Source organism: Acanthaster planci, linkage group LG19 (genome assembly GCF_054643075.1).
Source record: "Acanthaster planci isolate LZ-2023a linkage group LG19, COTS_SCS, whole genome shotgun sequence".
Lineage (NCBI taxonomy): Eukaryota > Metazoa > Echinodermata > Asteroidea > Valvatida > Acanthasteridae > Acanthaster > Acanthaster planci.
Window position 1 is genome coordinate 1184812 of NC_141795.1, and position 27143 is coordinate 1211954.

General features: G+C 41.9%; 2 protein-coding genes across 9 annotated transcripts; one reads left to right on the forward strand and one right to left on the reverse strand.

Annotated features, from left to right (window-relative positions):
• Positions 1–296: 296 nt before the first annotated feature.
• ccdc6 (coiled-coil domain containing 6) lies at positions 297–21492 on the forward strand. 7 transcript variants are annotated; one of them, XM_022240734.2, is made up of 10 exons: positions 297–561; positions 2151–2300; positions 3096–3224; positions 4024–4127; positions 4867–5024; positions 5551–5805; positions 8754–8854; positions 9323–9352; positions 11775–11807; positions 17279–21492. In XM_022240734.2, the coding sequence occupies exons 1-10, from the start codon at positions 343–345 to the stop codon at positions 17366–17368; spliced, it is 1269 nt and encodes a 422-aa protein (XP_022096426.1). In that variant the 5' UTR covers positions 297–342; the 3' UTR covers positions 17369–21492. The 7 variants fall into 7 exon arrangements, with proteins under 7 accessions (XP_022096426.1, XP_087005300.1, XP_022096186.1 ...); XM_022240494.2 differs by having other exon boundaries at positions 299–561; positions 8721–8854; XM_087149174.1 differs by lacking the exon at positions 9323–9352 and having other exon boundaries at positions 298–561.
• On the reverse strand, positions 21479–26921 carry ppm1k (protein phosphatase, Mg2+/Mn2+ dependent 1K). Of its 2 annotated transcripts, XM_087149176.1 has the most exons (6): positions 26667–26921; positions 26418–26478; positions 24846–25528; positions 24109–24304; positions 23620–23737; positions 21479–22919 (listed from the first exon to the last, which is right to left on the reverse strand). In XM_087149176.1, the coding sequence occupies exons 3-6, from the start codon at positions 25393–25395 to the stop codon at positions 22662–22664; spliced, it is 1122 nt and encodes a 373-aa protein (XP_087005302.1). In that variant the 5' UTR covers positions 25396–25528; positions 26418–26478; positions 26667–26921; the 3' UTR covers positions 21479–22661. The 2 variants fall into 2 exon arrangements, with proteins under 2 accessions (XP_087005302.1, XP_022087933.2); XM_022232241.2 differs by lacking the exon at positions 26418–26478.
• Between the last annotated feature and the right edge of the window lie 222 nt (positions 26922–27143).

Below are 27143 nucleotides of genomic sequence, written 5' to 3' on the forward strand. Positions count from 1 at the left end.
AATAAATTAATTAAAAAAAATCAAAAGGCAAGAAAACACCTTTTAAAATAACCAAAATGTAGAATAAGGTTAAATGAAATGCAGTGGTGCAATTGTTTATATGATTGGATTGCCCCTCTAAGTTGTAGCCTGTCGATCCCAAAGGTTTCCAATAATGGTGGAGTGTGTCCAAACTGTTGTGGCTGCGGCTGGAAATAGTATATGTACCTATGGAACCCGATGACGAGCGACTAGTCACTTGCCCGTGGCGCATGCATTGCTCCATGCGCTTGTTGCCGTAACCATTCGATTCAACCCAGACTAGACTCGACTAGACACGATCGACCCATTGTTTGTGAAAACATGGCAGACATGGCGGACAGTGCGAGTGCAAGCGAGATCGAAAGCGACACGGACAGCATGAAAATGTGCATCCCAACGCGAAAAGAGGAGCTGCTCAATAGAATTGCTTCTCTGGAACAGGAGAACAGGGTTTTGAAGATTGAGCTTGAGACCTACAAGATGCGCTGCAAATCCCTTCAAGGGGAAAATCGTGACCTGAAACGGGCGAGTGTGAATATCGTGAGTAACATTCATTCAGGCGCATGACTATCTGACTATGACTACTGTCATGACTGTACATTATGTGTACATGACGCAGACATACATGGTATAGAGCGTACTCGTAATAATACTGTGTGTAATTTGTAAATAACCTTTAGCCATCAAATACATGTACATTCCACCCTGTCAGTTTGTCGCATCTAGCTACTTATGCTCCTTTCCTCAGGAAAAGCAAACAGCTCCTTCAAATTAGGGATCGGGAAGCAGTTTTTGCATGTTCAGAATAAGCCAATTCAGTCTTTCGTTCGCATAGGCCTATGCGCCAACTGGCCTTGCCAACCCATTTTTTGGACACTTTGCACTCCATAGCAAAGCACATGTTCGCACCAAGTAGTTTTTTGACTTCCCATTCTGGTTTGGATTTCTTCGAAAGTAAAAGATGTTCTATGGCACCTGTGCCTGGACAGTCTGGGGATATAGGCCTAGGCCCATATGAAAAATGATTAAAGATTCACCTAATTATTTCAAGTAAAAAATTCGTGTTAACTGCCGAAAGTTGAAAATAAATTAAACCTCACTCATTCGTACGCCAAGTCTATGCTACACCGTACCGCTGGCTACATCTACACCACATGGGTTTGCTTATCCAATTTCTATCCCCCAATTCCTTGAGCACCTGAAACTCTGATCTGGCTTATTAACAAGCCCCCCATGTTGTAACACTCGTGAACAACATGAACGTGTAGGCCTATTCGCCAGGTTCACACTCCCTTCACCAAATATTAGGTTAAGGGTAAATAGGCCTGTGGTCTTTACATAATTAGATGTGTCAGGTTTTTTTTATTTCCCAAGCAGAATCTAGGTGTTTCAACCCAGGGCCTGCCTGGGAAAAAACAGGTACCATGGGTACATGTACATGTTTATTTCAACTTGATGAATACCTTGCCATCGTAAATATTTTTGTGACTGTACTTTTTTTTTTCATGACGAGCCTTCGGCCTCAGGAGTTATTCAAGTAATGTCTTGACACAGATTTTATAAAAATCGGGTCGCAGTTGCCGACTTTCCCCAAAGTCCAACATGCATAAGGCCGTGAACTACAGTGACCATAGCAACAAATGTCTCTGATCTCTATGATGGACTGAATTTGAAACTTCAAAGATATATTCAGTTGTACTTCACTGCTTGCAAAGTTTTCAAAAGATGAAAAGCAGAGATCGAAGGAGGCAGATTTTGCCCATTGATTTCTTCAGAATTCCTCTAAAAACTTTCAAATAAAAAAATGAAGGAAAGAATTTTGTATCTTGACTCCACTTCAGCTGTGCAGCTGTGTTTTGTGCAACGTCTGTGGGAGGGTCAAAAAATTTTGTATTTCCTAATAAAATCGGACATTTTTCTCTGTCCCAGATTCATGTCTTTTGGGGATTTATGCAGTGACTTGCGTTCCATGAAATTGATGTATGATGAAAACGAGTGGAGGCAGGAGAAATATATTCTCTCCAAAAAGGGTTTGAAACTTTACAGACCCCTTTTCTACAGAAATACTGGTCAAATGTGGGTCAAGCTTTAATGAATCATGCTCATGTCATTCTAACAATGTCTTTCAGCAAGCACAAGCAGAACAGGAAGAGGAGTTTATCAGCAACACACTCCTGAAAAAGATTCAAGCCCTGAAGAAAGAGAAGGAGAAGCTCGCCGTCAACTACGAGCAGGAGGAAGAGTACCTCACCAATGACCTGTCCAGGAAACTCGTCCAGGTATGCCAGAGGGAAATCACCTTGCATTAAAGAGAAAGTAGCCATGGCTTTGTGAACTTGCGCAGGATCGTGCGGGATTTTAGCATGTGTACAAAGATATCATTTTTCACTCAGACTGGACAGAGAGAAAGTCATTTGCAACATAGGTCCCCTGGTGCAAGCTCATCTTTGAAGCCAGGATGTTAGTTTACCAATTTGTGCAGTATCGCCAATGTCAATTTGAGGGAGATTTTAACAGGAAAGTTTGAGTTGACCCCCGCCCTCCAAAATAACCAGCTTCAGACCAAAGCATGACACATATCACAGTGTGATGTTTCATTTCATGACAAGTTCTAACAGATTTTGTGTGTGATGTATTTGCACAGTTAAGCATATTTGCTAAACACTTTTGGCTGTTCAACAGATATGAACCAATTCCCTCAAAATTTTAAAATGCCTCTTCAGCAATGAGATACGTCAGAAGTGTATACCTACAGTTCTCCACTTCTGGTGAAGCTGCAGCGTCAGATCTATACATGTTGTGTTCTTTATATCATCATATATCGTTCATGTTCTGTAGATTAGTGGAAGCAATGCAGAAATGACGTAATGGTAAAGCTGTCCATCGGCCCTTCTTATAGTCCAGTTTTTTTTTTAAATCACATGTTAAATTTTCATTATCATCGAGGGAGGCCAGTTACTCTACTGTAACCCAACAGCATACAACGTCAACGACTCGTGTTTAGAAAAGTTTTGAGATTCGTGAGATTCGGTTTTGAGATTCACTCGAGATTTGTCCCCCCCCCCCATGTGCAGCTTCGTCAGGAAAAGCATCAGCTCGAGAGAACGCTGGAGCAGGAACAGGAGTACCAAGTCAACAAACTGATGCGGAAGATTGAGAGACTGGAAAATGACACCGTCTCCAAACAGAAGAAACTTGAAGAGGTACGTGTACCACCAAGAACTTGGGAATTAATTTGATTCCTGGCGGTCATTCATTGGTCCGGTCAGACCTCTACCCCTTGTATGATGGAGCTTTTGTTGTTTTCTTATTGACCTGTTGATTGCATCCACTTAAAAGTACATCAAAGTTTTCTACCTGTACATTTATGTGTAGTTCTCTGAAATCAGGTATCGCAGTATATCTCTATGAAACTGTGTTGATTTTAGGCATGAGCTTTCTGTCTTTTACTTTAAGAAATACATCAGATATTAGTAGTTAATCCCTTGAACCTGTGTGGAACAGAAAGAGTTTGCTAGTCTTCGTCCAACATACCCCAGTGCCAAAGGAAAAGTATAATGTGAGATGTGAAAACACTAATTTGTGCACAGCTCTACATTTTTACCCAAGCTCAAAATAGCACAGTACATGTACGCGGAACTGAGCACAGTATGCAAAATTACAGTGTAGACCGTGCCTTAGGGTGTAATACCACACTGTCATTGCCATGGATTGACCAATCAGAATCCAGAATACAAGTTGGACATGAAGATCTAATTGCCCCGGGGATCCTTCACATGTAAGTGAGCCAAAGCCAAGTGCCCCGTGTTTTTCATTGCTTTCCTGCTTGTTTGAACGAGGAAGACATGATCCATCCACTGGAAAGTGACACTGCTTTGTACTCGACACTCTGAGGATGAGAGTTGCCAGTCACCTATGAGGACACTGTTTTCCACTCAGTTTTTATGTGGCACGCCGTACAGCGGCTCAGGACTGTGACACCCACGTTCTTGTTTGTTGCAGTTGAGGAGAGAGAAAGTGGATCTGGAGAATTGTCTGGAGCAGGAGCAGGAAGCGTTAGTCAACAGACTCTGGAAGAGGATGGACCGGCTGGAAGCAGAAAAAAGGTCAAAGGGGGTTTTTGTGCGTGTGATTCACCCGTTCATGCCTGCCTGTCAACCGTCGCGATTTATTCGGGACTGTCGCAACATTTCCATGAAAAGGAAAACAAAAAGTGAATGAGAAAGTCCTGGCAAAAGAGGGCGCTGTTTGCGGAATAAAGAGGGCACTGTTTGCTATGTCAGAATGGCAGTTGTAGCACAAGTGCATGTACATGTATGTATATGTACATGTAAATAGCTTTTCTAACGCAGCTGCTTGTTTCGCCGTGTACCCATAAAGCGGTTGTTCCAATTTCTGACTTTCCAATGTTGGCATTTTTCGTATGTATTCGTACTCTACGTGTTACATATTGCTCTCCAGAAAGTTACTCACAACATGCACATGTACTTAGATCTCCGAACTCATGTAAGCAGAGAAAAGATGACTGACACGTTACTTAGCGCAAATGCAGTGCCAATAGAAGAGCATGTGAATGCTAAAGTATGTACATTGTACACGCACCTGATTTTCGGTGGATCACATAGTTGCGGTTGCATGAACCTTTTGCAGGCAAAGTCGTGTGAATGCAAGTTTACCCCACTCTGAAAAACATTTTTAGAGGCAGTTTTACCTTTATTGTATCACCATGGATTCATTCTTGTGGTTTTGTTTTAAGGCTAAATTGTCAGATGAAGTTGCAAGTTCTGAAGTTTTACTCATGGTTTGAGGCATTTTGTTTCATAAAATAGTTCCTTTCATGTTTAGAATGCTGCAGGAAAAGTTAGATGAACCGGTTTCAGCCCCAGCCTCGCCCAGGGAAATCAAGAATGGCAGCACCACCGATAACTTGAGTGTTTATGTCGACCAGCTACGCAACGAAGTCCGCAAACTCAAAGGCCAGCTGATGTCCGCTCAAATTGAACGTAAGTAGGGCTGCATAACATCTCAAGGTAACCAATGTCTCATGGTGTGCCAGATACATTGTCAAGCATTCAGGAACGCAGTCTTCCAGGCACAAACGTAGCCATGTCCCAAGTTTTAGGCAGTGCCCAAAATGGATCGCCAGAGCTACGGCTATGTCTGCTGTCAATGTGTCTCTATGTATTTCCATTGGAGCAAGATGCAGACCCAGCTCTAAGTAACCAATGTAGATGTAGCCTTAGGCACTTTGGAGCAAATACATGTACATGTACCTTTGGTGGGAACCAGAGATCCGGATACCGTAACTGTGAAGCGGACGTAAGCCTATATTGTATGTAATACTGATATTAATTTGGATCTGAACCGTTTGGGTTTTGGTATATGGATTACATGGTCAAAGGTGGCCCTTTTTTTTTAAATGTTCGAATGTACATTGTGTGGCCATAGCAAATGGTTCAAATCTGCATGTACACCTATATGAAACTGGTCAGATGAATTCAATTTCATGATGGCTTTCTCACTGATCAGATCAAGAGAAGATGGCTCACTTGGTACAGGAGGAACGAGAGTTCAAGGAGGAGAATCTCCGCCTGCAGCGCAAGCTCCTGCTGGAGCAGGAGAGGAGGGAAGCCCTGAGCAGGCACCTGTCGGAGAGCGAGTCCAGCCTGGAGATGGACGACGAAAGGCAGTTCAATGAGATGGCTGTCCACGGCAGTCTGCGGCCGCGGACGATCTCAAGCCCCATCCCATACTCACCGAATCCAAACAGGCCCATTTCTCCAGGTATGCGAATCAGTCGTTCGATTAATCACTCTATTCACTGCATTTGTTTTTTTTTACTCGTCGTTTATAGTCATAAAGTATTTCTGGTAAAAAAAACCCAAGGATTCCTCAAACGTGTCCTTGGCACTGCAGCTCACAGGCCTGAAGAAACCTGTTAGAGACTAGACAATTAGAAGCAGTTACAGTTTTAGAGGTGGGAGGAAATCCCAGAATCACAGAATCAGGTGGGGACTGAGACCCAATCCACATGTGGACTAGGTCAGGATTTGGCAGCCAAATCCAACACACATGTGTCATGTGTGTTATGTTAATTTAATGGTGTCTGTGAAAGTGAAACGCATGAACGCATTGTTTGGCAACGCACTCTAAAAATGCACATATGGAAAGGTGCCTTAAAACTGGCCAAGCACATATTTGTTCCCTTTGTAATGACCGGCTGAGTCGAATAGACTTTTGTAAATAGGTGAGCTTTATGCATCACATGTACAAACACTGCATGGAAAATGATTGATCTGATCCTTGTACCAGTTTCCTGTATTGTTGTTCATGTGTAGTATTGGGTACCTTCCTTTGAATATTGTTTTGTTTTGGGTTTGTTTGTTGGTGTGTATATTGGTTTGTTTTGGTTGTCTTTGTCTTGTGTCTGTTTTGGGTTTAGGTTTGGTTTATGGGTTTTGGTTAAAGGTTGGTTGGTTTCTGGTTTGTAGTTTTTCATTTAGGGTTTCTGGTTTGTTTGCGGTCAATCCATTTTTTGACAAATTTGGACTGGGGTATAGGGACTGTGTGGTTTCTCCTACGGCATTTTGGTTCCAATACAGGCAATTCACAATAGTGCGCCATCAAGAGTTTGTAACGCATTGGCCAATCACGATGCGTGAAATCTGTCAACCCAATGCGCGTTCGGAAAGGGTTGACAAAGTTTGTGCGTTCTGATTGGCCAACACTTTGCAGACTCTTGGGGGCGCACTCTTGTGAATCACCCGTATTACTGTTGCATAATTCTATGTTGTACCCTTACCTGTACATGTATCTACATGTGTGTCTGTAGCCCACGTACATGTACATGTATCTACATGTGTGTCTGTAGCCCACGTACATGTACATGTATCTACATGTGTGTCTGTAGCCCACGTACATGTATCTACATGTGTGTCTGTAGCCCACGTACATGTACGTTATGCATCTGTAGACCTTACCCACATTGAGAGGGCAATTTCATTTACTAGGAATGTCGGGACGAAGGGTGTGGGAAGAAGAAATTCTTTCCTCCAAGAAATTGTTGGTCCCCATAACATCTGTGTCAACATATGAGTAAAACGATTGCAGTTACACCATGGATCAATCTCTTTCTTGAGTATGAGTGGTTCTGAGAAGAACCATGTGTCAACATGTGTCTTGTCCCCATAACTTGGTACAATGATGTGTTTACATGTGAGGAATTAGATAAAAGGACAATACAGGTGCATGTAGGTTCTGAATTGGCCCGTTGTCTTCAACTGGAGTTTGTGCACGGAACAAAGCATGCCTTGCACGATCCTATTCCTTGATTTTCTTTGTGAAATTTCATGACAGTCAGCAGACCTCTTTACCAAAAACGTCACACTTTGTTCACGCATGTGCTTTCCTACAGTGCTCAGTGGACCATAGACCCCCACTGGCTCTGTAGGAAAGTGCTTATGTAAACAAGATGTGACATCATCAGTACAGAAGTCTGTTGAAGGGCCTCAAGTTATATTGATTCATGGCAGCTGGACGAGTCATATGTTGCATAACATTGATCATTCTGAAGAGCCTTCATTACTGTTATCCCACATCGCAGCAAAGATATCCTCCGATCAGCCAATCTTCCTGTCTGTCACTTCTCACGTACCTGCTCGCCATTACAATTTAAAACAACATGATGCAGTATCTTGTACAGTTGCGAATTTCCTTGTTTTTTCCCCAAAACTCCCAGTTGTATGCCTGATCTTAGCATGTGCATGCACATGTAGTTTGCACATTTGCAGAGAAAAGATATCATTGTTACGGTCAAAACAGCATACATGTACCGATCCATGTATGTGTGATAAATCAAAGTCGATGTTGAGTGGACACATTTGACACATCCCATTTGATAGATAGTGTGAGTATGCATGTTGTCACTTTTCTTTAACCCTAACCCCCTAGGCCCTTTTTACTAGGGAACCTCCTCAGTCGTCCAGAATCCTTCAATTTGGGAGGGGACAAAAAAATTGGATTCTCCCTCAATCCTCTGAAATCCTCCAAAATTTCTTGAAAATGTTACTTGGAGGTGTGCCTACTGCCTCAATCCTTCAAACTCCTCTGGCAATTCCTGTCATTATGCCGAGGCAGTGCAAATGGCATTCTTGAGCAATGCGTTTGATTCATAAGAAAGATCGGGCTGAATTTATGCATGACTAAGCAAAAACAAAACACGGTCTAACCCACAACCTTCACTCATGGCATCCTTTGCAATAAGCCATGCACTTTTGCCATTCACCTTCAATCCTCCAAAATCCTCCAAAACTGCCCAAAGGATTTTGGAGGATTGAGGAAGGTTAAGGTTAACAGTGTATACATGTACATGTACATCACATATAGTAGGATTCAAAGCAAACCCGTTGGGGTGTAGCTATCTGATGTACTTGTATGTACGTTTCTGATATGAGCCGATGCATATGCTGCACATTGCATGATGAGTGATATCACCTTTACGTTTGTTTTACTTTTTCTATTTTTTGCATTTTTCCTTTGCCTTTCCAACTTTTCTTTCCCCCCTCCCTTCCAACCTTGTCTGTCGCTCCCTTTTCCCATGCGACTCACTCTGCCTGCTTCCTGTACGGCATCGTATGCTGTGTGCGTGTGTGTACATGTGTGCTGATACCATCTCACCAATGACCACACCATACTGACAGCGATGCACACTGCTTTCTCTCCGTCGTCACCAGCGAGCCGGAGCACGCCCTTTGCCGTGGGACCCCCCAGCCATCCCTCGCCGATCAGTCCGTACGGGACTTCCCCACCTGTTGGGCCGAGCCACTTAATGCATGTGAGTAGTTGAAGCTGGTTGTCTTTTTCTTCTACTCTGGGGTGCAGATTGTGGTTTGGCATTTGTTCAAAAGTCTTTGATGCATCATTTACTCCTTCACCCCAACCCTTCATAATGTGTCGGTCAGCAAATATCATTCCAGTCAGGATCACCTAGATCTATAAGGATAAATACAGTACATGTACTTGTACATGTATAAAGAGATATAGACCTGTAGTTGGTATGTTTTAAGTGGCAAGTCTGATTTTAAAATGTTGATACTTCGCCTTTCACCGCATATGATCTAGTACCAAATCTAAGCGAGCGCTCAGCTTCAAAATTACAGGGTTGAGATTTCTCCAACCTCCATTGGCCAGTGTACCCATACAGAAGGTATTCGTGTGTGATGATTTTAAAATGCTTGCAACATATGCACATACATGTGTAGGGTGAATTGCCTAATTTTGACCCCCTGTTTACCCCCTTCAGATGGGCTCCACACCTCCATCACAGGGTCAGGTAAGATTGATGGCCCCCCTGCTCTTCTTTACCTCTCATCCGCCAGACTACATGTATATCCCCTCTAATTTTTTCCCCCATGCGCTCAAATTTCCCCTGTATCTTCCTGTACATGTACTAAATTGAAAAACCTCCAAAAAATAGACTAGTTGTCTTCCGTATTTCTGTTTACTACTGCTTTTAACCCTAACTACCCCAAGCCCCTCAAACTCCGACCGTAGGTTTTTTGTCAAGTTTTGGCTGATTCAGCACCATACATGTACGTTACGAACTTGTGTTCAACGCTGTTGGATCGGGGAACAAAGGCCTAGGATGATGGTGTTGGATTTTGTGGGAGTTGGAACACGCAGAGGTCGTTCCCTGGAGTGACTGGCTAGTGGCACCATGTGTCTTACTGTGTCTGCTTTTGACAGGTTTTATGCAGCTGTGGTGCAAGTGATCACTCTACTGCACAGTCCCACACATGTTTCTGTATGACTCAAACTTCAATAGTGTTGACATACTGGAGTTTAATCAGCTTTGTGCACATGTATACCCAATTTCACAGTGCCGCTGAGCACACAGTATTACGCCAACAGAGGCTCCTCGTATTTCATGGAGACCGTGAGCAGTAAGCATGGCAAAAGACACTCTTGTCTCGGAGGAAAAATTTGCTTACCGTGGTGATGTAACAATGGCCATGCATTTTTTGAACCAAGCATAGCAACTGTGTAATTATTCGCCGGGAAATATGCTTACCGTTTTTTGTGTTATGGTTAGCAAAATTATTTACTTAACAGGAAGCAGCGCCGTGAAATTGGGCCCTGCTCTTAGATGCATATGTTAAAATTTGTTTCATTCAGTACTGTTTCTATTTCAGCTGCCCAGGGGGTTATGATCAATGAGTGACAGGAATTCTTACAGATTCATAGATGATGACAGATTGTATTTCCAGCCCCTTCTCCCGCCCTCAAAAAAAGCAATCTCTTAACGAGCCCCTTGTGCATGTATGGTGAAAGTACAATTTCAGTTAAACAAAAACTGGGACTCTCTATAAGAACAACACTGCCTGCCACTGTTTAAGCAAATGGCACTTACTGTAAATCAAAGATGCAATCAAATATGCCCTTTTGATGCATGTAACAAGTCCCATGTCTCGCTTCAGAACAAAAGTAGAATAGGGTTCATTTAAAAAAATGTCACAGGTGACCGTATTTTTCTCAGGGATTTGTTTATCATTGCAGGAGTAGGTAATTGTTTAATTGGCAACCGTACGTAAACTAGACCATCAGCCCTAATACCTTCACATAAAACAGTTCTTTATTAAATAGCATTAGGTGCCCTGTACATGGTGGTCGTTACCTTTGCTGATCCAACACCGGATGCTGACTTGTGTTTTCCTCATACATTGTGCCATTTATTGAAGGTTTGAAGGCTTGCCTAGTGCCTACAGCCTGAATACTGGGCCATTCTGTGTCAAGTCTCCCAAAATGTTCTGAAGCTTAAATCCCATCCTCGATATTCTTGCCTGATGAAAATTGCATCCGACATGGCAGCCCTTAGCACAAACGCTTTTGGTCCAGTGGGGCTGGAACTCGACGTTTCAACCTTTTCAGCCACAATTACCGCGTACATGTGACATGTGATACATGTGAGCCAAACTGAATGGGACGGGCTCTAAAAACCCCTTGGGTGATTTGACACGGAACAAATCTACTGTGTGCTGCACCGCGGTCTGCTTCTAAATGACAGTGGTGTACACATATGTACATGTACCTGTTTGTCCCATCAAGTGTATCCTATATCTCCTCATTATAAACTAGTTCTTTTGTCCCTTGAAATCTAACATGTAAATATGAATTAACATATTCAATCTCTCTCCTTAATTAACACACATGCATATTTATGAATTAAGTAGGCCCAAAGAGTCTGATTGCTTGCCATTTTGATCAGACTGCCTCTGAGAGAAGCGTGAGGCCCAGATGTCTTCATGATCATTTTTGTCATTTATTAAGTACAGGTTCCATTGAAATTATGTTTTATTTGTAGGAGGACTTCACAGCAAATGGAAATTGTCATATGCAAAGCCTCGTTGACCATTTGAACTCCCACATACATGTACACCCACATGTACATGCACATGTAAAGTTTATGCTTGCAGCAAACTGTAAATTTTGCAGTTTTGAATCAGAGGAGTTGATTTATTTATCAAGCGGTTGAGAGCAGTACTTCCGTAACTCTTTTTACCAAGCATCAGTCAAAAAGGAAAACGGTTTATTGCCTTTTCTTAAAGGGAGAAATCGTATTTGTTTTTTTTTTAATTATTTGGCCCTTGTGTGTATTTTGGGAGTGGCACCCCAGAAGGAGCACCTTTACCCGAGAGACATTACAACAATAAAAACCAAAGTTGGTTAATTCTCACCCCTCCCTTGCATTCCCTCAGCAAATGGGCCACCCTTCCCAGTCCCAGCTTCATGTAAGTATGCTTCCTCTGGTCTGATATTACTAACCCACATGCCCCCCAAGCTGTTCCTCAATACGCGTCCAGCTGAGAAGTAACGGATGCTCAAGAAGTAAAGTCTTGCTCTGCCACATTGGCTGCAGAAAAGACACCAGTGTACAACTAAAGAATGTTTTGAGGGGGGATAGTCCATTAAACATTCGTCTTGCTGTTGTTTTTTTGGTGCTTGTACAGTCATGTGGGGTTTCACTAATGCAGACTAGTGCATGAAATTTGCCTGTGCGTAAACTCGATATGCGCCAAGACATCGCGCACTTGTGATATCCAGAGTAGGGCCTGAAATTTTTGACTGGTTACAGCACCGTCGTATGATGAGATCAGTGAGCAGCAACTCAAAACCCGAATCTAGGGAAACTAAAGGTGTTCTTTTAATTGTTAAAACGGGCGTTTCACAATAGTGAGCCACCAAGAGTTTTTAATGCGTTGGCCAATCACCATGCGCGAAATCTGTTGGTTCAATGCGTGTCTCGAAAGGATCAACATATTTTGTGCACTGTGATTGGTCAATGCATCGCAAACGCTTGGAGGCACACTCTTGTGAATTGCCTGTATTGCTTTGTTGAATTGGTGTGAGCTAATGGTTGAATTAGAACTGTCCATGTACAAAACCCTGAAACTTTTCTTTTTTTTTTAAATCATTTTCATTTTTGGACAGAGGGGTGTTAGAAAGCACATGGACTGGCATGATTTGGTCACTCATGCATGTTCGTGCTTCTCAGGCCTGTGAGTGACCAAAAGAATGTGCTCTATCCCTTGGCCTTGGACTTCGGGGAATGGGAACCTCTCCTGACAAGCTAGATTCCTCTCGGCTTCGCCCCAGGAACTAGTTTGTCAACTTCCAATACAGAAAGGAGTTAACATCTACTGTCCACCCGAAATAATCCACGTTATATTTGTTTTACCGTACCTCATGCATAGATGCCATTACAATTCCAGGCATCATTTAAAGCGCCCATCAACATGTACGTGTACCGCATCTTTTCATGACTAGCTAGGGCAGTGCTTGAGCATGCGTACTTCAGCCAGGCAGCAGTTTCACTAAACTCTTCCCCTGGAACAGTTTAGCACAAGAAGCCTATTTGACTTGTGCATGGATCGTCTCGTGCGCGCCTGGTAAACATCAAAAGACAGTGACTGGCAGTGAACCAGTGGACCAAGTGAGAATTTGGCTTCCAGTTGTGAATATACACTGTATATGAGGGATGGTAACACACAATATCACACATCTCGAATCATCGGTCTCTGATCTCCGAATACTAATAAAAAAAGAATCTGGATTGCTGATTTGCCAATATTCCGGGCTGTACAAATAAGTGACGGGTTTAGAGTACCGAAACGAATACGTTGCACGTTGTGTAAAAGACTTATGCGAGAGAACCGGTACGCGAACCAACATGCACCGTTCACTTGCTAATAAAATGACGTGATGCTTTGGTACATGTACATGTATTGTATAGGGACTGGTTCCTGATCTGTCCATTGGAATGTGCCGAGCGAACTGGTCTAGATCTTTACCATCTTTCAACAAAAATCATGGCGAGTCTGCTGTTCCTTGTAGAATGTTGAGGACAGTGATTTCACATGCAACCGTCGATGGCCTGTCCAGATTTTTTTTTTTTTTTGCATGACGATCAGTTGTTCATCAGCCCTTGTTCACACTGATTTTGATTCTGTCTGTTGGTAGAAAGTTAATTTTATAGATTTTTGTCTAAAACTAACTGTGAGGTCTTTGCAGAAACTCTGCATATTATAATTACGTAGTGAGCACATGCCGAAGTTGGACTGTACTTGTGCATGTGGTACCGGGTTCCACTGGGTACCACTGGGCTCCTGGCTATTTCATTTCAACCCAATATATATATGTGTAAGCTGTTGAAAATTCCAGTGACTACCTAGAAAGACAAACCCAGCATTAATACCCACAGGGGACAATTCCATGCGAAATTGGAAATTTGGTCACACTCTTTCTAACCTCGGATCTTGAGTAACTCTCAAACAAAAAGAGGGTTGTTTAAGACAGTAGGAAGCAGTACCTATAATTGCCTTTATTTGATTGGAAAATGACATTTTTGTAACAGTTCTTTTTGTTTACAAATTGTGATTAATATAACGAGGTCTATAACAGCATGAACCAATTTCCTTTTTTGCATAGAATTGCCCGGGCAGACTTTTTTGAAGAACTTTTTGACATGCAGGTCTCTATCCAGCAATGTTTGATACATAACGTGCATGTATGTACATGTACATTTTTGGCAAGCAATTTTAGCTGGAGTTGAAAATAGATGTGAATAACCAAATCATTAAATGAGAGTTGTTACATGTACAAAAGTCTAGGGCTAAAGATACTCAGATGAAGAATGGAGTTGCATAGTACATTGTACATACATGTACTTAAGCATAGAATTACAAGAAGGTCAAGTTTGTGGTTTGGTTTGGTTAGGTTTGGTTGAGTTGCGTTGGGTTTGGTGAGGTTTGGTTGGGTTGGGTTGGGTTGGGTGTTGTTTTGTTTGGTTTGGTTAAGTTGGGTTTGGTTTGGTTTGGTTTGGTGAGGTTTGATTGGGTTGGGCATGGTGAGGTTTGGTTGGTTTGGTTTGGTGAGGTTAGGTTGGGTTTGGTGAGGTTTGGTTGGGTTGGGTTTGGTGAGGTTTGATTTGGTTGAGTTGAGTTTGTATACACATTCAAATTGTGGACCTATAACAATAGTGGACAATAGGGTTAACGGTTGCCAAAGAGTCCACGGTTCGAAAACGTGTACAAAACATATGGGAGGTCTTCTAAAAAAGTATGAACAAAAGAGGAACAATAGGGAGTCCACGATTGAAGCCATTTACACACTTGTGTGGGTTGGGTTGGGTTTGGTTTGGTTTTATTTGTTGCATGTTTGATTTTGGTTTTGTTGCCCTCTGTTTTGTTGTCTTCAAAACCACATCATTCAATACATACCAAAGATGTGTTGGTTTTTTGTGAATAATGCCACTGATTTGCATTTGCAATGGTGGTCATCCCAATTCTGTAGCATCAAACCGAAACTATAACATCAAATTTTGTGTAATATTAACTTCTACAGAGTCGCCCCCTCCCTTATTTTTCGGTTACTGTGCATGACAGTGCATGCCCAGCATTGATTTGTATTAACTAATTTTTAAGAACGTCTTGCCTGGTCACGTAGTGCTTGTCAAAGACATGTCCAAGACAAACACATGTCTCTACATGTACAGCGTTTTGTTACACAGTTTGGTTTTATTTTCCCATCGTACATGTGCAATTTGTTTCCAATTACATTCATCTGGGAGATTTTTAGTTGTAGTTATTCCTGTCGTGAGTGGATATTCTACAACATGAAACTTCAACAGGCCTTGTTAGAAAAAGGAAAATGTGGCCTTTTCAATCCAACAAAAAATCTGTAAAATGGGAGAGACTTTATAATTCTGTTATAATTGGAACAGTGCCATCAGTTGTCTTGAAAAGCCTTGACAATTCGTCTTCGTCTTGAAAGGATGGCATATGTGATTGGCTCTAGAAAATTGGGTAATAAGTCGCCAGATTCAGGTTATGAGTTTTTGATATGGCTGGATTCTGTACATCAAAAGGTACAATTTGATATATGAATGACCCCGGTAGTGCGCAGCGTTGCGGAGATATATGGACATTTGTATATCCACATGTTTGGATTCAATAGAAGCACTTTTTGAGAAAAAGCTTTTGAATTGTAGCACTTGGAAACACAATGCTATGTAGGATTTCCTACTGAATGATCAATTTTTCATCTTTATTCATCAATATCCATGATTGTAGTCACAAATTCTGGAAATATAAATATTATAGAAAGTATTCAAGGAAAAAACACCAAATCACATTTTGGAAGAAATGTTGCTCTCTCCAAATAGAACAGGCCATTATGTGTTTTGGCATTGTGCGACTTATTACCCTTTTTTGCAGAGCGGGTCACAAATAGTTTTCACCCATTGGAAAAAAAAAGATTATAAAGATGCACAAAAAGCTCATGTAAGAAGGATTCATCGCATGCATCTTCCAGGTTCACATCATTCTGAACTTTTTGTACTAGTCACTCCCTCTGTGCCAGTTTTGCATGGAACGTATGGTCTTTCCAACTAACACTTGTTTTCAAAAAGTTTGATCTTGAAACATTCTCAAGCTCAGTACACACTGTACAAGTTTGTCAATGTTCCAGTGACAGGGGTAATGCAGGGCAATTATTCCATTTGCATTTTAAGAATAAAGGAGGTGTGTTCTTGTTGTCTTCAAAGGATTGCCACTCTGTTGTAAGCAACAGAGTTGCTGACTCAAGACCTGTGACTTGGACTCGAGTTGAACTCCAGTTGCTATTTTTTGACTTGGGATTTGACTTGTGTATACCAGCTTTGACTTGTGACTTGACTTGGACTTGCATATAATGACTTGTGACATGACTTGGACTTGCAAGAAATGACTTGCTGCCACCTCTGGTGACCGAGTGGATCTTGTTGGAGGCAAAAGGGATTTAAAGGTGCATGGTGCCATTAACATGTCATCAGAACTGCTTGCAGGCATTTTGTTTAACTATTAATTGTTTAACTTTTAATATTTTAACACTCGAATATAGGCTTAAGTATAAAAGCAAATAAACTGTTTTTTCCCACCTCAAGTTTATCGTTTATCAATTGAAACTCGGAAGTTGCATACAAACATAACGTCCATAATGACAGAATTGCCCACGTGTAAATGTCGACCCCTAGAGAGAGAGCATAGAATGAGTGCTACATGTGTAGTCATAGTCGAAGTGCATCTAACCTTTTGCTACTGCTGAGATTTGATCTTGGTGGGTATATGCACTTGTTATAATTGAGCTGAAAGGCAAAGTGTTCCTGGCACAAGTGACCTGTGATTGCCCAGTCCACCTCAATCTGTACTTCTTCACCAGGGTATTCACTTGTCTGCCCGTGGGTCAACATGCATGTACCACATCACATCCGCATTCATTTATTTGAATTGTATAAGTTTGCCATCTTGGCTTTGACCTTTACATGTACGTGTACATCACACAATTTGTGAGACGACCTCGATGTCAGAATCTTTTTCATAAACAGTCCTTGTGTTTTAGCCATAGTTCATTTGTTAGCGTGTTTATTCCGCCTCAGTAATATTATCAATCAAGACTTAAGTGATATGTCCATCAGATAGCCACATTAAGGTGCATCCTTCCTAGTCATAGATGCCATCAATTGTACCCATTCAGTTGTAAATCGTATGAACATGCATGAACTCTGCAGAGAACACATGCGTACCGTGCAGTGCACCCTTCTTGGCTGTTTTGTCCTTGAAACTGTTTTAACATTTGTGGACTTCAGATGTGGATGGCTGTCATTCTCTAGACCGACCCAATCACGTTGAAAAAAAAAATTCTTTTATTCTGGTCTTGTCCGCAGCGGCACCGGGTCACTGTAGCTACAGCGGGCAGCAATTCCGGAAGCCACAACCCGGAAAAGTTCATCAAGCCCACAGCCCCGACCCCGTAGGGACTGCCCTGCCATTGGAAGAAGGCGGACAACGTGGAGGGGAGAAGGAGGAGCTACCTTGATCTCCTCCTCAGGGAATCGTAAGATGGTCAGTTGACGGGTGGACTCAGTACCCGGGGAAGGGCCAAGGTTGTAACTTGTAACTGTTTACAAATCAGGTTGAAGTTCAGCCATCTCGAGTAGACGGCAGACTACATGAAAGAATTTGGTTGCCTGAAATCAGTGGATTGTGACGAAAAGAAAGGAAAAACACGGAATTCAATTTTGAAGAGTGCATGCTAAACCCTAACTTGATCTGCACGAGAGAGCCCGTTAATATTTGTGTTTGCAATTTGGCGTAGTTTTTCTTGTGGTTTGCCACGTTAAAAATGCAGTTGTTGACATGTACATAAAGCAAAAAAAAAGTGTTACGTGATGCTGTAAAACTGCAGTGGGCGACATCACATTGGGACATGGCAATTTTGCAAATGTACCCTCAAATGAATTGGCAGTTGTGGAATTTTTTGTGCCTTCTCAGCCTGCCAGTTCTGCTGCAAAAGTAGACTGAGAATAGTTTTAACAAAAGCAGAAAATAATTGCCGCAGGGCAGTGATGGGTAAAGCACCTGTAGAGCGTTCATCCATACATATAAAGCACAATGTAGAAGTGCACGGATAGTCTTGAAGCCGTTGCCCGGGTGCGCATATATCTACTTGTCGTTGGTCTGAACACAGCATATCATCATTTTGGCTGATTCACGCACTGAAACTCTTGAATTTGTTCAGCTTTGATATTTTGTTGGGGAAAGAAAAGGTTGGTTCACTTTGCTGGCGGACACGATGTAACAAGTGGCCATTTTCAGAGAACGGCTCCAGAGAGCAGAGGCGGAGGTCAAATGCTGTTTTTGGTCAAAGAAAGTAAAACGAAACCATCCTAAACTAATACTATATCGTCATAATGTGAAATGTCTTATTGATTTGAACATTTTTCCTCATCTTATCAGGAAGACGGCAATATATTACTTACGTGTACACAAGTATGATGGAATATGAGAGATACTTTTAACGAGCCTGTAAAAGCTGTCAAACTTGAAATTGGCCCTGGTTACCCAGTTATTGTGGAGTACAAATATTTAAGACAAAAATATTGTATATATATATTTAAGAGAAATTATATAAGTCTGATTTGAAAAATCTCTGTTTTAGTGTGATTTCAGTGAGAAGGCACAAATGTTGATTGCCGCTTTCTGCTCAAAATGGTGAACTTTACACAATATAAAAAGCCAGTCATTGCTTTTATGGTTAGAAAAGTGCGGCCATTTTGGTATTTGCTATGCATGTAGGATTCATTGCAAATGTTGCTCATGTTTAGAGAAGGTTAACTGTTATGGTTCGACTTTGGAGAGTACGTATACTTACTGCCTAAAATGTATGTGTCGTAACAACACTTGAAATCTTTTCCAAGAGTTCATTAACCTGTGCCAGCTTTTTAAAGTGAGCCACTTTGAATTGAATGTTAATGTCTTGATTTATTCTCTCAGAATTGTTCATCTGATTGCATAATACGAGAGTTCTACAATGGCAGTAGCTACGGGTATGACAGGTTTCCTTGGGGCATTAGACAGGGAAAAAATGATTTAGATGAGGAAAAATTAAAGGGGAGTGAAGTGGGTGTCACTGGACACTAGAGGGCACTGTTAACGATACAAACTTTAGAACCTGTTCACGCATTAGCCCATTTGTAGGTTTTTTTTAATTCAGTTTTTGCTGTCAATCTGTTTTGTGTGTTTTTTAAGGGGTACTTTGGCGTGCCGACCAAACATATTTTTTTGTGCCATTAATGTTTCTGCCCAGAATAACATGACAAATTCTCTCATGAATATTGAAAAAATACAAAGATCAAGAAGACACCAAAGTTCCCTTTAAAATAGCAGAAACATAAAGTGCTTTAAAGATAAAGATGGGATAAACATGTACATGTATGCCGTGAGTATTGCTGCGGATAAGACTGTGAAGGGATGTGTGTTCTTTATCCAATCAATCAGGATCAAGTTGTGAGGACCTAAATGTACATGGGTCTTTGGTCCACACAGTAACTGTCCAGCACCTGTGGTCCTCACAACTATGGCACACAGCAAGATTGTTGAGGTTTGGTTTATCTTGGTAATTGTACACATTACGCAGTACGAGGTAATGTAAAAATGTCACAGCTGGTTGAAGTATTCTTTAGGCTTTAGGTACCGGTGCTCCATGGGCAGCGGCGTAGCGGGGGGGGTTGTGTTCCAACCCCCCCCATAATTCTTTTCAGTCAGCAAATAAAGGGTCAGTCAGCAAATGAAACTGAAATTGACGTCATGAATTATTGACGTACATCGACCAGTCGGCAAATTGACCCCGACACACCCCAAAAGAAAATGCCTTTGCTGTGCCGCTGTCCATGGGCCCTACTGTATCCAAGATACATGCCCTTCATAGTGCTGGTTTGCCCCCTCCCCCCTGAACCTCGCATTACATGTTGATGAAGCTGTACAATATAACCTGTGCTTGTAAGCCACAAATCTGCTTGCAATCGCCAGTTTGAAGCTTGCCAAAATCAAAGCTTCAGAGAGAGACGCTAAAACATATCTTGGGTGCTCACGGTTGGTCATAATGGTACATGTACAAGATTTATGGGGCGCACTGTTACACTTTCATGGGCCTTCAGATATCTTGTGGGCACCTTGAATTTTTCGTGGCCCGTAGGTGCATCACATGTACAGTGCCTCCTGTGCTTGTCGGATAACGCGGCTCCGGTGAGAGTACCAAAGGGCAGCTCTCCGTAATTCAGTTCTAGTAATGTCGGAGCCCCGCACTGAGAATTCTGTTCACCTCAAAGCAGCCGGAAGGAGAGCCCCTAAACACTGTCTGAAAGAAGTCTCCTTTACATTAGCAGGCAGTGTGCTTCAAAGTGAAGAGGTTTGTCTTGACGATGTGGCCTTAGTTTTAAATCAGTAAGCTATATGTGCATATTATTGTAACGTTGTGTGCACGGTTGAGAGATGCACATGCACATGTATCAGATTCTGTCTGGCAGATTGGCTTGGCATGTTTCTTTTTGTTTGCATAGTTAAAAACTTATGTGCATATATGTGTATACATTTTTGTTGTTTACTTAAAAATACTGTCAACATCAGAAAACTAAAATGTAGGTACCATGCGTTCGTATTTTGTCGGCAAAATCACTACTTAGACACTTAATGAAATCATACCTAGCAAAATACATGAGCATGGGTACTTGAAAGAAACCTAATTTTTTGGCCGGACATTATTCAGTATGGTTGTTGATTATTTCCCCAGTATGTCTGCATGTTGTATGTAATTTGTCTGTGTTGAAGCATTGTTCATCTGGAAAGTGGAACCTTAGTCTCTGTAACCCAAATCAGATGAGTCGTTTCTTGGGAGGTTGGAACAGGTCAGTGGTGGGGGGGGGACTTGAATGGCAATTAGCCACTGCCTGTGCCCCACGAAGAAATGAAATCAATGGGTGTAAAGGAAAATAGACTTATCGGGCGATGTACAGTGGCCCCCATCAATGGCGGTATGCATTGTGGCAACTACTGTACTCATTGTCTGTTCCTTGACAGCTTTCCATACAAACCCAGCATGGTGCTTTCTACCAGTAAAGGGGGCCATCAGGAATGTCTGGTGAAACGTCATTGGATTCTTCAGTACCCTTTTATAATGCGAATTTCACCCAAAAAGTGCACATGTAGAGCAAACATAGCAGAAAAGGGCTCACACCGAGACAGCTGGGTGCACGTAGAGGCAGTCAGCCCCTGCCCCTCGGTGTCCCGAGACCTCCAACCACTTCCCCAGTGCTCTTGATATTTTGTTCAGCCCGTGCATTCTAGAGGTAATTCCCTTTTCACATTTTCTCATTGCTCTGCTCGCTAACAGTGGATTGAAGTGGAACTAATAAATCTTTCTTGCTTACCGTTTGTGTTCTCGCAGTCACATATACGTATTACAGTATAAAGTAATCAATGTTGCAGAACTTTCGTTGAAATGATCAGCCGCACACTACAGCGTACATGACTCGCATAGACCACAGCAGCCAAATGTTAACAATATGAGTAAGAATAAAATTAACCGGTTGTTGTTACTTCAGCTTATTTGTTTATTTCAGTGTGTCGGTGTTTGTTGAGTCTGCCAATGTCCTAATGAGCAAAATAATAATAATAAATAACAATTACGACATTTGTAATGAGCTTTACACAACGTTTCAAAGCGCCATTATCATCCCTGCACATTGGGCTCACGCATCATCTGAACATTCCTGAAACCATCTCACCTTCCTGGGGAGTATACTAGCAAAGGGCTAAACATAACCGTGTCTGCCCTCACAGGTAATCATTTACTCCTGGGTGGAGAGAGGCACATAAGGGTAAAGTGACTTGCCCAGGATCACAACATGCTGCCACCAGCTGGATTCGAACCCCTGATCGTATGATCAGAAGCTACAACCCTAACCACTAGCCCACATGCCTCCTTGATTTTAACAGCTTAATCCCTTCCAAAACATGCCGTTTATACAATGTCAAATCAATTTACAAAAACACAGCAGCCGGTAAAATTTGAATGCTTTTTAGAATCAGTTTCTGATAGCCAGTTTCACAATGTACAAGCTTCATGTATGAGGTCAAAGTTCAGTGTCTGCAAACAATGAACGTCATATTATACATGTATATGATAGTATGAAATAGGTATATATACATGTTGTAAACTGTACTGTTTGTTTTCCAAGTTGTTCGTTGTTCCCAACAGTATCGGTAACTGCCGTTCATCTGGACCAGCAAAAAATCTGCAAAGAGACGGGCTTTGCTTAATCCGAGGCTGTTTTTACTCAGAATTGGCATGGCGAGTAATGCTCTAGGCAAGCTGTGCTTGAAGATCTCACTGAAGTGCACCAATTGAAGACGGTCATTGAAAAATACGCTGCGTTGCTCATTATTACAATGTCATACGGTGTGGTTTTTAAAAACATATGCAAACATTTTGTATTCCCAATGTGCCGAAATCAGTACTGCAAAATCAACGCATGTAGTGTGAAACTTTGAACAGAATCACATGATTCTAGAGTTGTGATTCATTTTCAATCTAAGATCTATTCAACAGTACCGAAATTGTTAACTTTTACTGTGATAATGTCATCTCACAATCCAACATGAGGAAGATCATAAGATGTCAGTTGGTGAATAATAACCCCGGATGTCCCAGAATTTGTGATCACACCAAAGGCGAGGGTTTAGATAAGTTTGCAGACTCGCGATGTAGCACTACTGCTTGGACCATTCAAACCATCGCATCGTGTACATGGAGCTCTTGCCGGTCTCGTAACCCCAACGTGCTAGGGGGACCACCAAGATGCTCGCGTTGTCTTCACTGCCAAACTGCAGGGCTTGGTCGGCCACAAAGTAGGCTGCCGAGGGTGGGTCGTGGCACTGGTTGATGGAGTCGCAGATCTCCTGGTCCGTCATGACCGAAATAATACCGTCCGTCACCAAAACCAGCATGCTGTCTTTGCTGTGCTTGATCTGTGCGTTTGGAATTACCATGAGACCATGATTTAGTCGGGGAGGGGGCTCAATTAGGATTCAAAAATAACACTAAAGAAAGAAAAGCATTTCAACAAAAGAAGAGTTGATCAGGGCCGAAGACCTCATTTGAATAGTCATCAAATTTTTAAGTAACGTAACTTGGGGAGCAATTGCCTTTCTCCTTGTATCCTGGTCTTTGACATCAGTGTCCCTCAAAAAAAAACCAATCAAACATACAGTTCCAAGTTATCTGATCTTGCAATTTCTGCATGCATACCCAGAAAGCAAGAGCATATCCTTGCACCTCACCTAGTTTTTGACACACCACATATTCTGTCCGAGATGCAATCTGGAAAGTAATATTTGACAGGAACTGTCGCAGTCAGTTCCATCCATTCTGGGGCAAATTTGAGCAGTCACCCTTTGTCGACAACTGGTAAATGTTCCCTGGTAACCTGTATCAATACATGTATATCCAGGGTACCAGGCAAAATTGACCGGCGGATAACAAATACATGTCCTCATTGCTTTAGAAGAGACTAAAATGGAAAACCTATGTTTAAATTTATGATGTACATGTACATTTTTATAGAAATGACGATCCACTTGAGGCTCTGCTTTCTTGGTGCCACACTTGACAGCCTTGCTTGCTGCAGTCATAAAGTACCAGCTGTCTCATGCTGGTTGTTTCACCCACCTCTACTGATTTTGTCTCTGGCTGTGCAGTCACGCCGTATCGTTTTAATGGTCCATCGCCTATACTCCGGGTCATTGCTAGTGCACCGTTGACAAGCGGATGGCCTTTGCTATTCCAGCTGTAGACAGACAAAAATTTAAAAAAAAAACTGACACTGTTCATCAAATTTTGAACTTTAGCCCTATCATGAAAAAGAAAGTGGCATAGATATTAGAGACCGAGTCCGTTTCTTGTAAAAAAAAAAGGTAGTCATTTGTAAGAACAAATACTTTATCGCAATGGTTTGAGGCTTTCATCTCTCATTAAGAATGGACTTTCTCCTAGTAAGTTTGTCTCTTGTGCATGTAACCATCTTGTTGGGGTGGGTTTGGGGAAACACACATTTTGTCTTTGACTTAGATACAGGCACCTTTCAAGGTTTTTCATAACTTTCTATGATGATGTACATGTAGCAGACTAGATGTAACTTTCTGAGGCGTTGGTATATACCTGATGAAACCCTTCGATGCTTCAATCCTCTCCCTCTCTGAATCCACCTCTGGCTGGTGGTCCCGCGACAGTCTCACGGCCCTCCCCTTGCGGCAGAGAATGGCACGGCTGTCGCCCACATTGGCCACCACCAGCTCATTGCCATTGCGCAGAAGGCACACGGTCGCTGTTGTGCCGCTGTTTTCCAAGGCTGGATCTAGGAACAGGCCCCCCCCAAAAAAAATAAAGTAAGATAACTACATGTGTATCGGTACATTGGAGGGCTAGACAGCTGTTGTTTCAAGCATTGAAATAACTCCATGCACAAGAAATGTTCAGCATTGCTGGGAGATGTTAGACTTTGTACCTTCATTACTGATTGAATTCTGGCGTGCGGGTCATATTGGGGACTGTGACTGTCAAGTTCAAAGTGTCTGCTTTACTGCACCCAACTTATTTTCCTGATTCAAGAATGAAATGTACTATATTAAGTTGACATTTTTCTGTTAAATGAAACTTTGAATTTGAAAGCAATCAGTCAGTTTTCGTGATAACGTATCTGTTATCAGTGCATAGCATGTACGTATTTGAATAGTGTTCATTGTTTAAAACCGTACTCCAATTTGATGCATAAATTGGATGGGGTTATAACGTTTTCAATATGTACACGTATACCCGTTTCAAAGTCAAATCAAGGAAAAGTGTAAAACCAGAGATGGTGGTTGATTTTTTTAAAGTTCTACAATGTGGATCATCACCTTGAAGTTCCATGTGCAGGTACCTAGCAAACTGGTTCTCCAGATCTACAAACGACTGCCTCAACACCACCTGTAAGTCATGCTCCTTTGTAAGCCAGTACGCAACGTGATGTTCCAAACTGTAGCTGGCAAAATCGGCCGCGACAGCTCCTCCGTGTCCATCATAAATCCCAAAGTACAGGAGATTTGGAGCCAGTTCCCCTACGCGTATCCGATCCTCATTGGTCAAGCGCCTTCCGATCAAGGACTCCTGTCCAACATTTGACAGGGAGATCTTGGGAATGGGGATGCCGTGCTTGATGCTCTGCTGCAGAAGTATGGGCTCCTCGATGCGATTTTCCCAGGTGCCATAGGTATCCCACTCGGGCGGTCGGTTACTGTGGTCACCGGAGGAACAATTCCTGATGCACGTACACGTGGGTGGAACAGTTCTCCCTTTGCCAAGATGTGTTCTTGGCAAACTGGAGTATCTGAGATTCAGCTTAACCTCCTTAAAGACATTTCTCATACAAACTCTACTCAATCTGCTGAGAGATACAGAGTTGAACATGGTTACAGATGTCCTTGACTGCAGTGTAAATTCCAAGGTTTAACGAGCTCCCAAAGGGTTCTTGGAAATTTTTCTTCAGGACATCTTGAAAAGATCCTTCATGCAGTGTCCTGTAGACTGACTGTTGGCCTTCCTGTAACAAAGCAAAATCCATTTTTACTGGACTATTGTCACCCTAGCTTCAAGTTCATACAGATGTACCTTTTCAAGCTTTCTTTGTCACCAAACATCTTTATTGTTGAGCTTAAAAATCACTGCTCTAACCACTTTGATCTAAAACCTAAAAAATACATGTAATAACAAAAACTAAGATTTTTGATGACTGTTTTAAAATTGAGCTTGAAAGTCACGAGCATGATCATGTCCAGAAACTGGGCAAAAAAGATTCCACCTGAGCCCTAAATGTGAGAATGTGAATTTAGAAAATTTTTTCTGTACTTGCATAAAAAGAGAAAATGGCATGTAAACTGTTTGGAATTCACTGACATTTGTTGAAAAGCCATCCAAAATGGCAATTATGCACTGCATGTCCAAAAAATTGAACTACAGTGTATAAGTATCATCTTGTCTCAACTGTACCCTGAATTTTTGCACTTGTATAAAAATACCAACCACTGTCCAAATGTCTTAAAACATAAGAAAATCTCCATTGAGTGCATTGGACTGGTCAATCTGCGTGATAACTTGATCTCTGCAGGAACTGCCAGTGTTATTCAATAATTTTGTGTATGATTTGCCAAGAATTCCATCATGATGATCATCAGTCAATCGCCTTTTCTTTCCATCATGTCCACAGAAATTTGTACACAACTGGTCAGCTGCAGACACGTAAACAGGGCCCGACGAATACTCCTGGAAGAGTATTCGTCAGGCCCTGTTTACGGGTCTACATGTAGGTCAGCTGGTGCCTTTCAGCATGCTGACATGTTCGAGGCTGTTCTTTCAATTACAATGAATGCATGAAAAGGTTTACTTAAGCCTTTAATCTAGTACAAAGCCTGGAAGAAGTTCCACATACGTACATGGTGTATACGGACGCCACTTGACACCCTGTGCCTACACCCGGTGCCCCGTGAGACTGGTCTGAGAAAATCAAGTGTTTTCTCAGTAAACGACTTAGTATTTTCCCTCCTAAATTGAACTTTTCTGGACACGTTTTTGCTCTCTGATGGCTATTAAGTCACTGCAGGAAAGAATTACTGGCGTCCGAAAATGAAATTTTTGTAAGTCTTCCCCAAAGCCCTTGCCCAGGCTCTTTACCCCAGTGTTACCAGACTTCATCGATCGTTGTCGCGATGTCGATGGTCGAGGTCGTCGTATCGTCTGGTCATTCGTCAGCTTTATGTGCCCATCAAAAGCTTCTCCGTTGAGTATTTGGCAAAAAATAACCAGAGAATAAAGTTTTACTGTAATGACATAAAAGAGAGAGCCCGTGTATCGATAAATTATCTGAAAATCTGCTAAACGATCAGTCACTAACGTACTGCACTCGCATGATATGCCGAAACGTAAATAATGACTTCGGTAAACTTATGCAAACTATTGGGGGCGTTATAAAAAATACGGAGCCTAAAAAAAATTCCTGCACTTGTTTATGATGCCGCGGGCTCTGAATGGAGCAAAACTTTGGTTAATCGTGCCCAAATCAATTTAGGTCAATTAATTGCTATCGGGTAATTTATTTGAAAAGAGGAAACTATGTGCTTAACGGTACCTGAAACTTGCTCGATTGATTTTAAATCTCACCC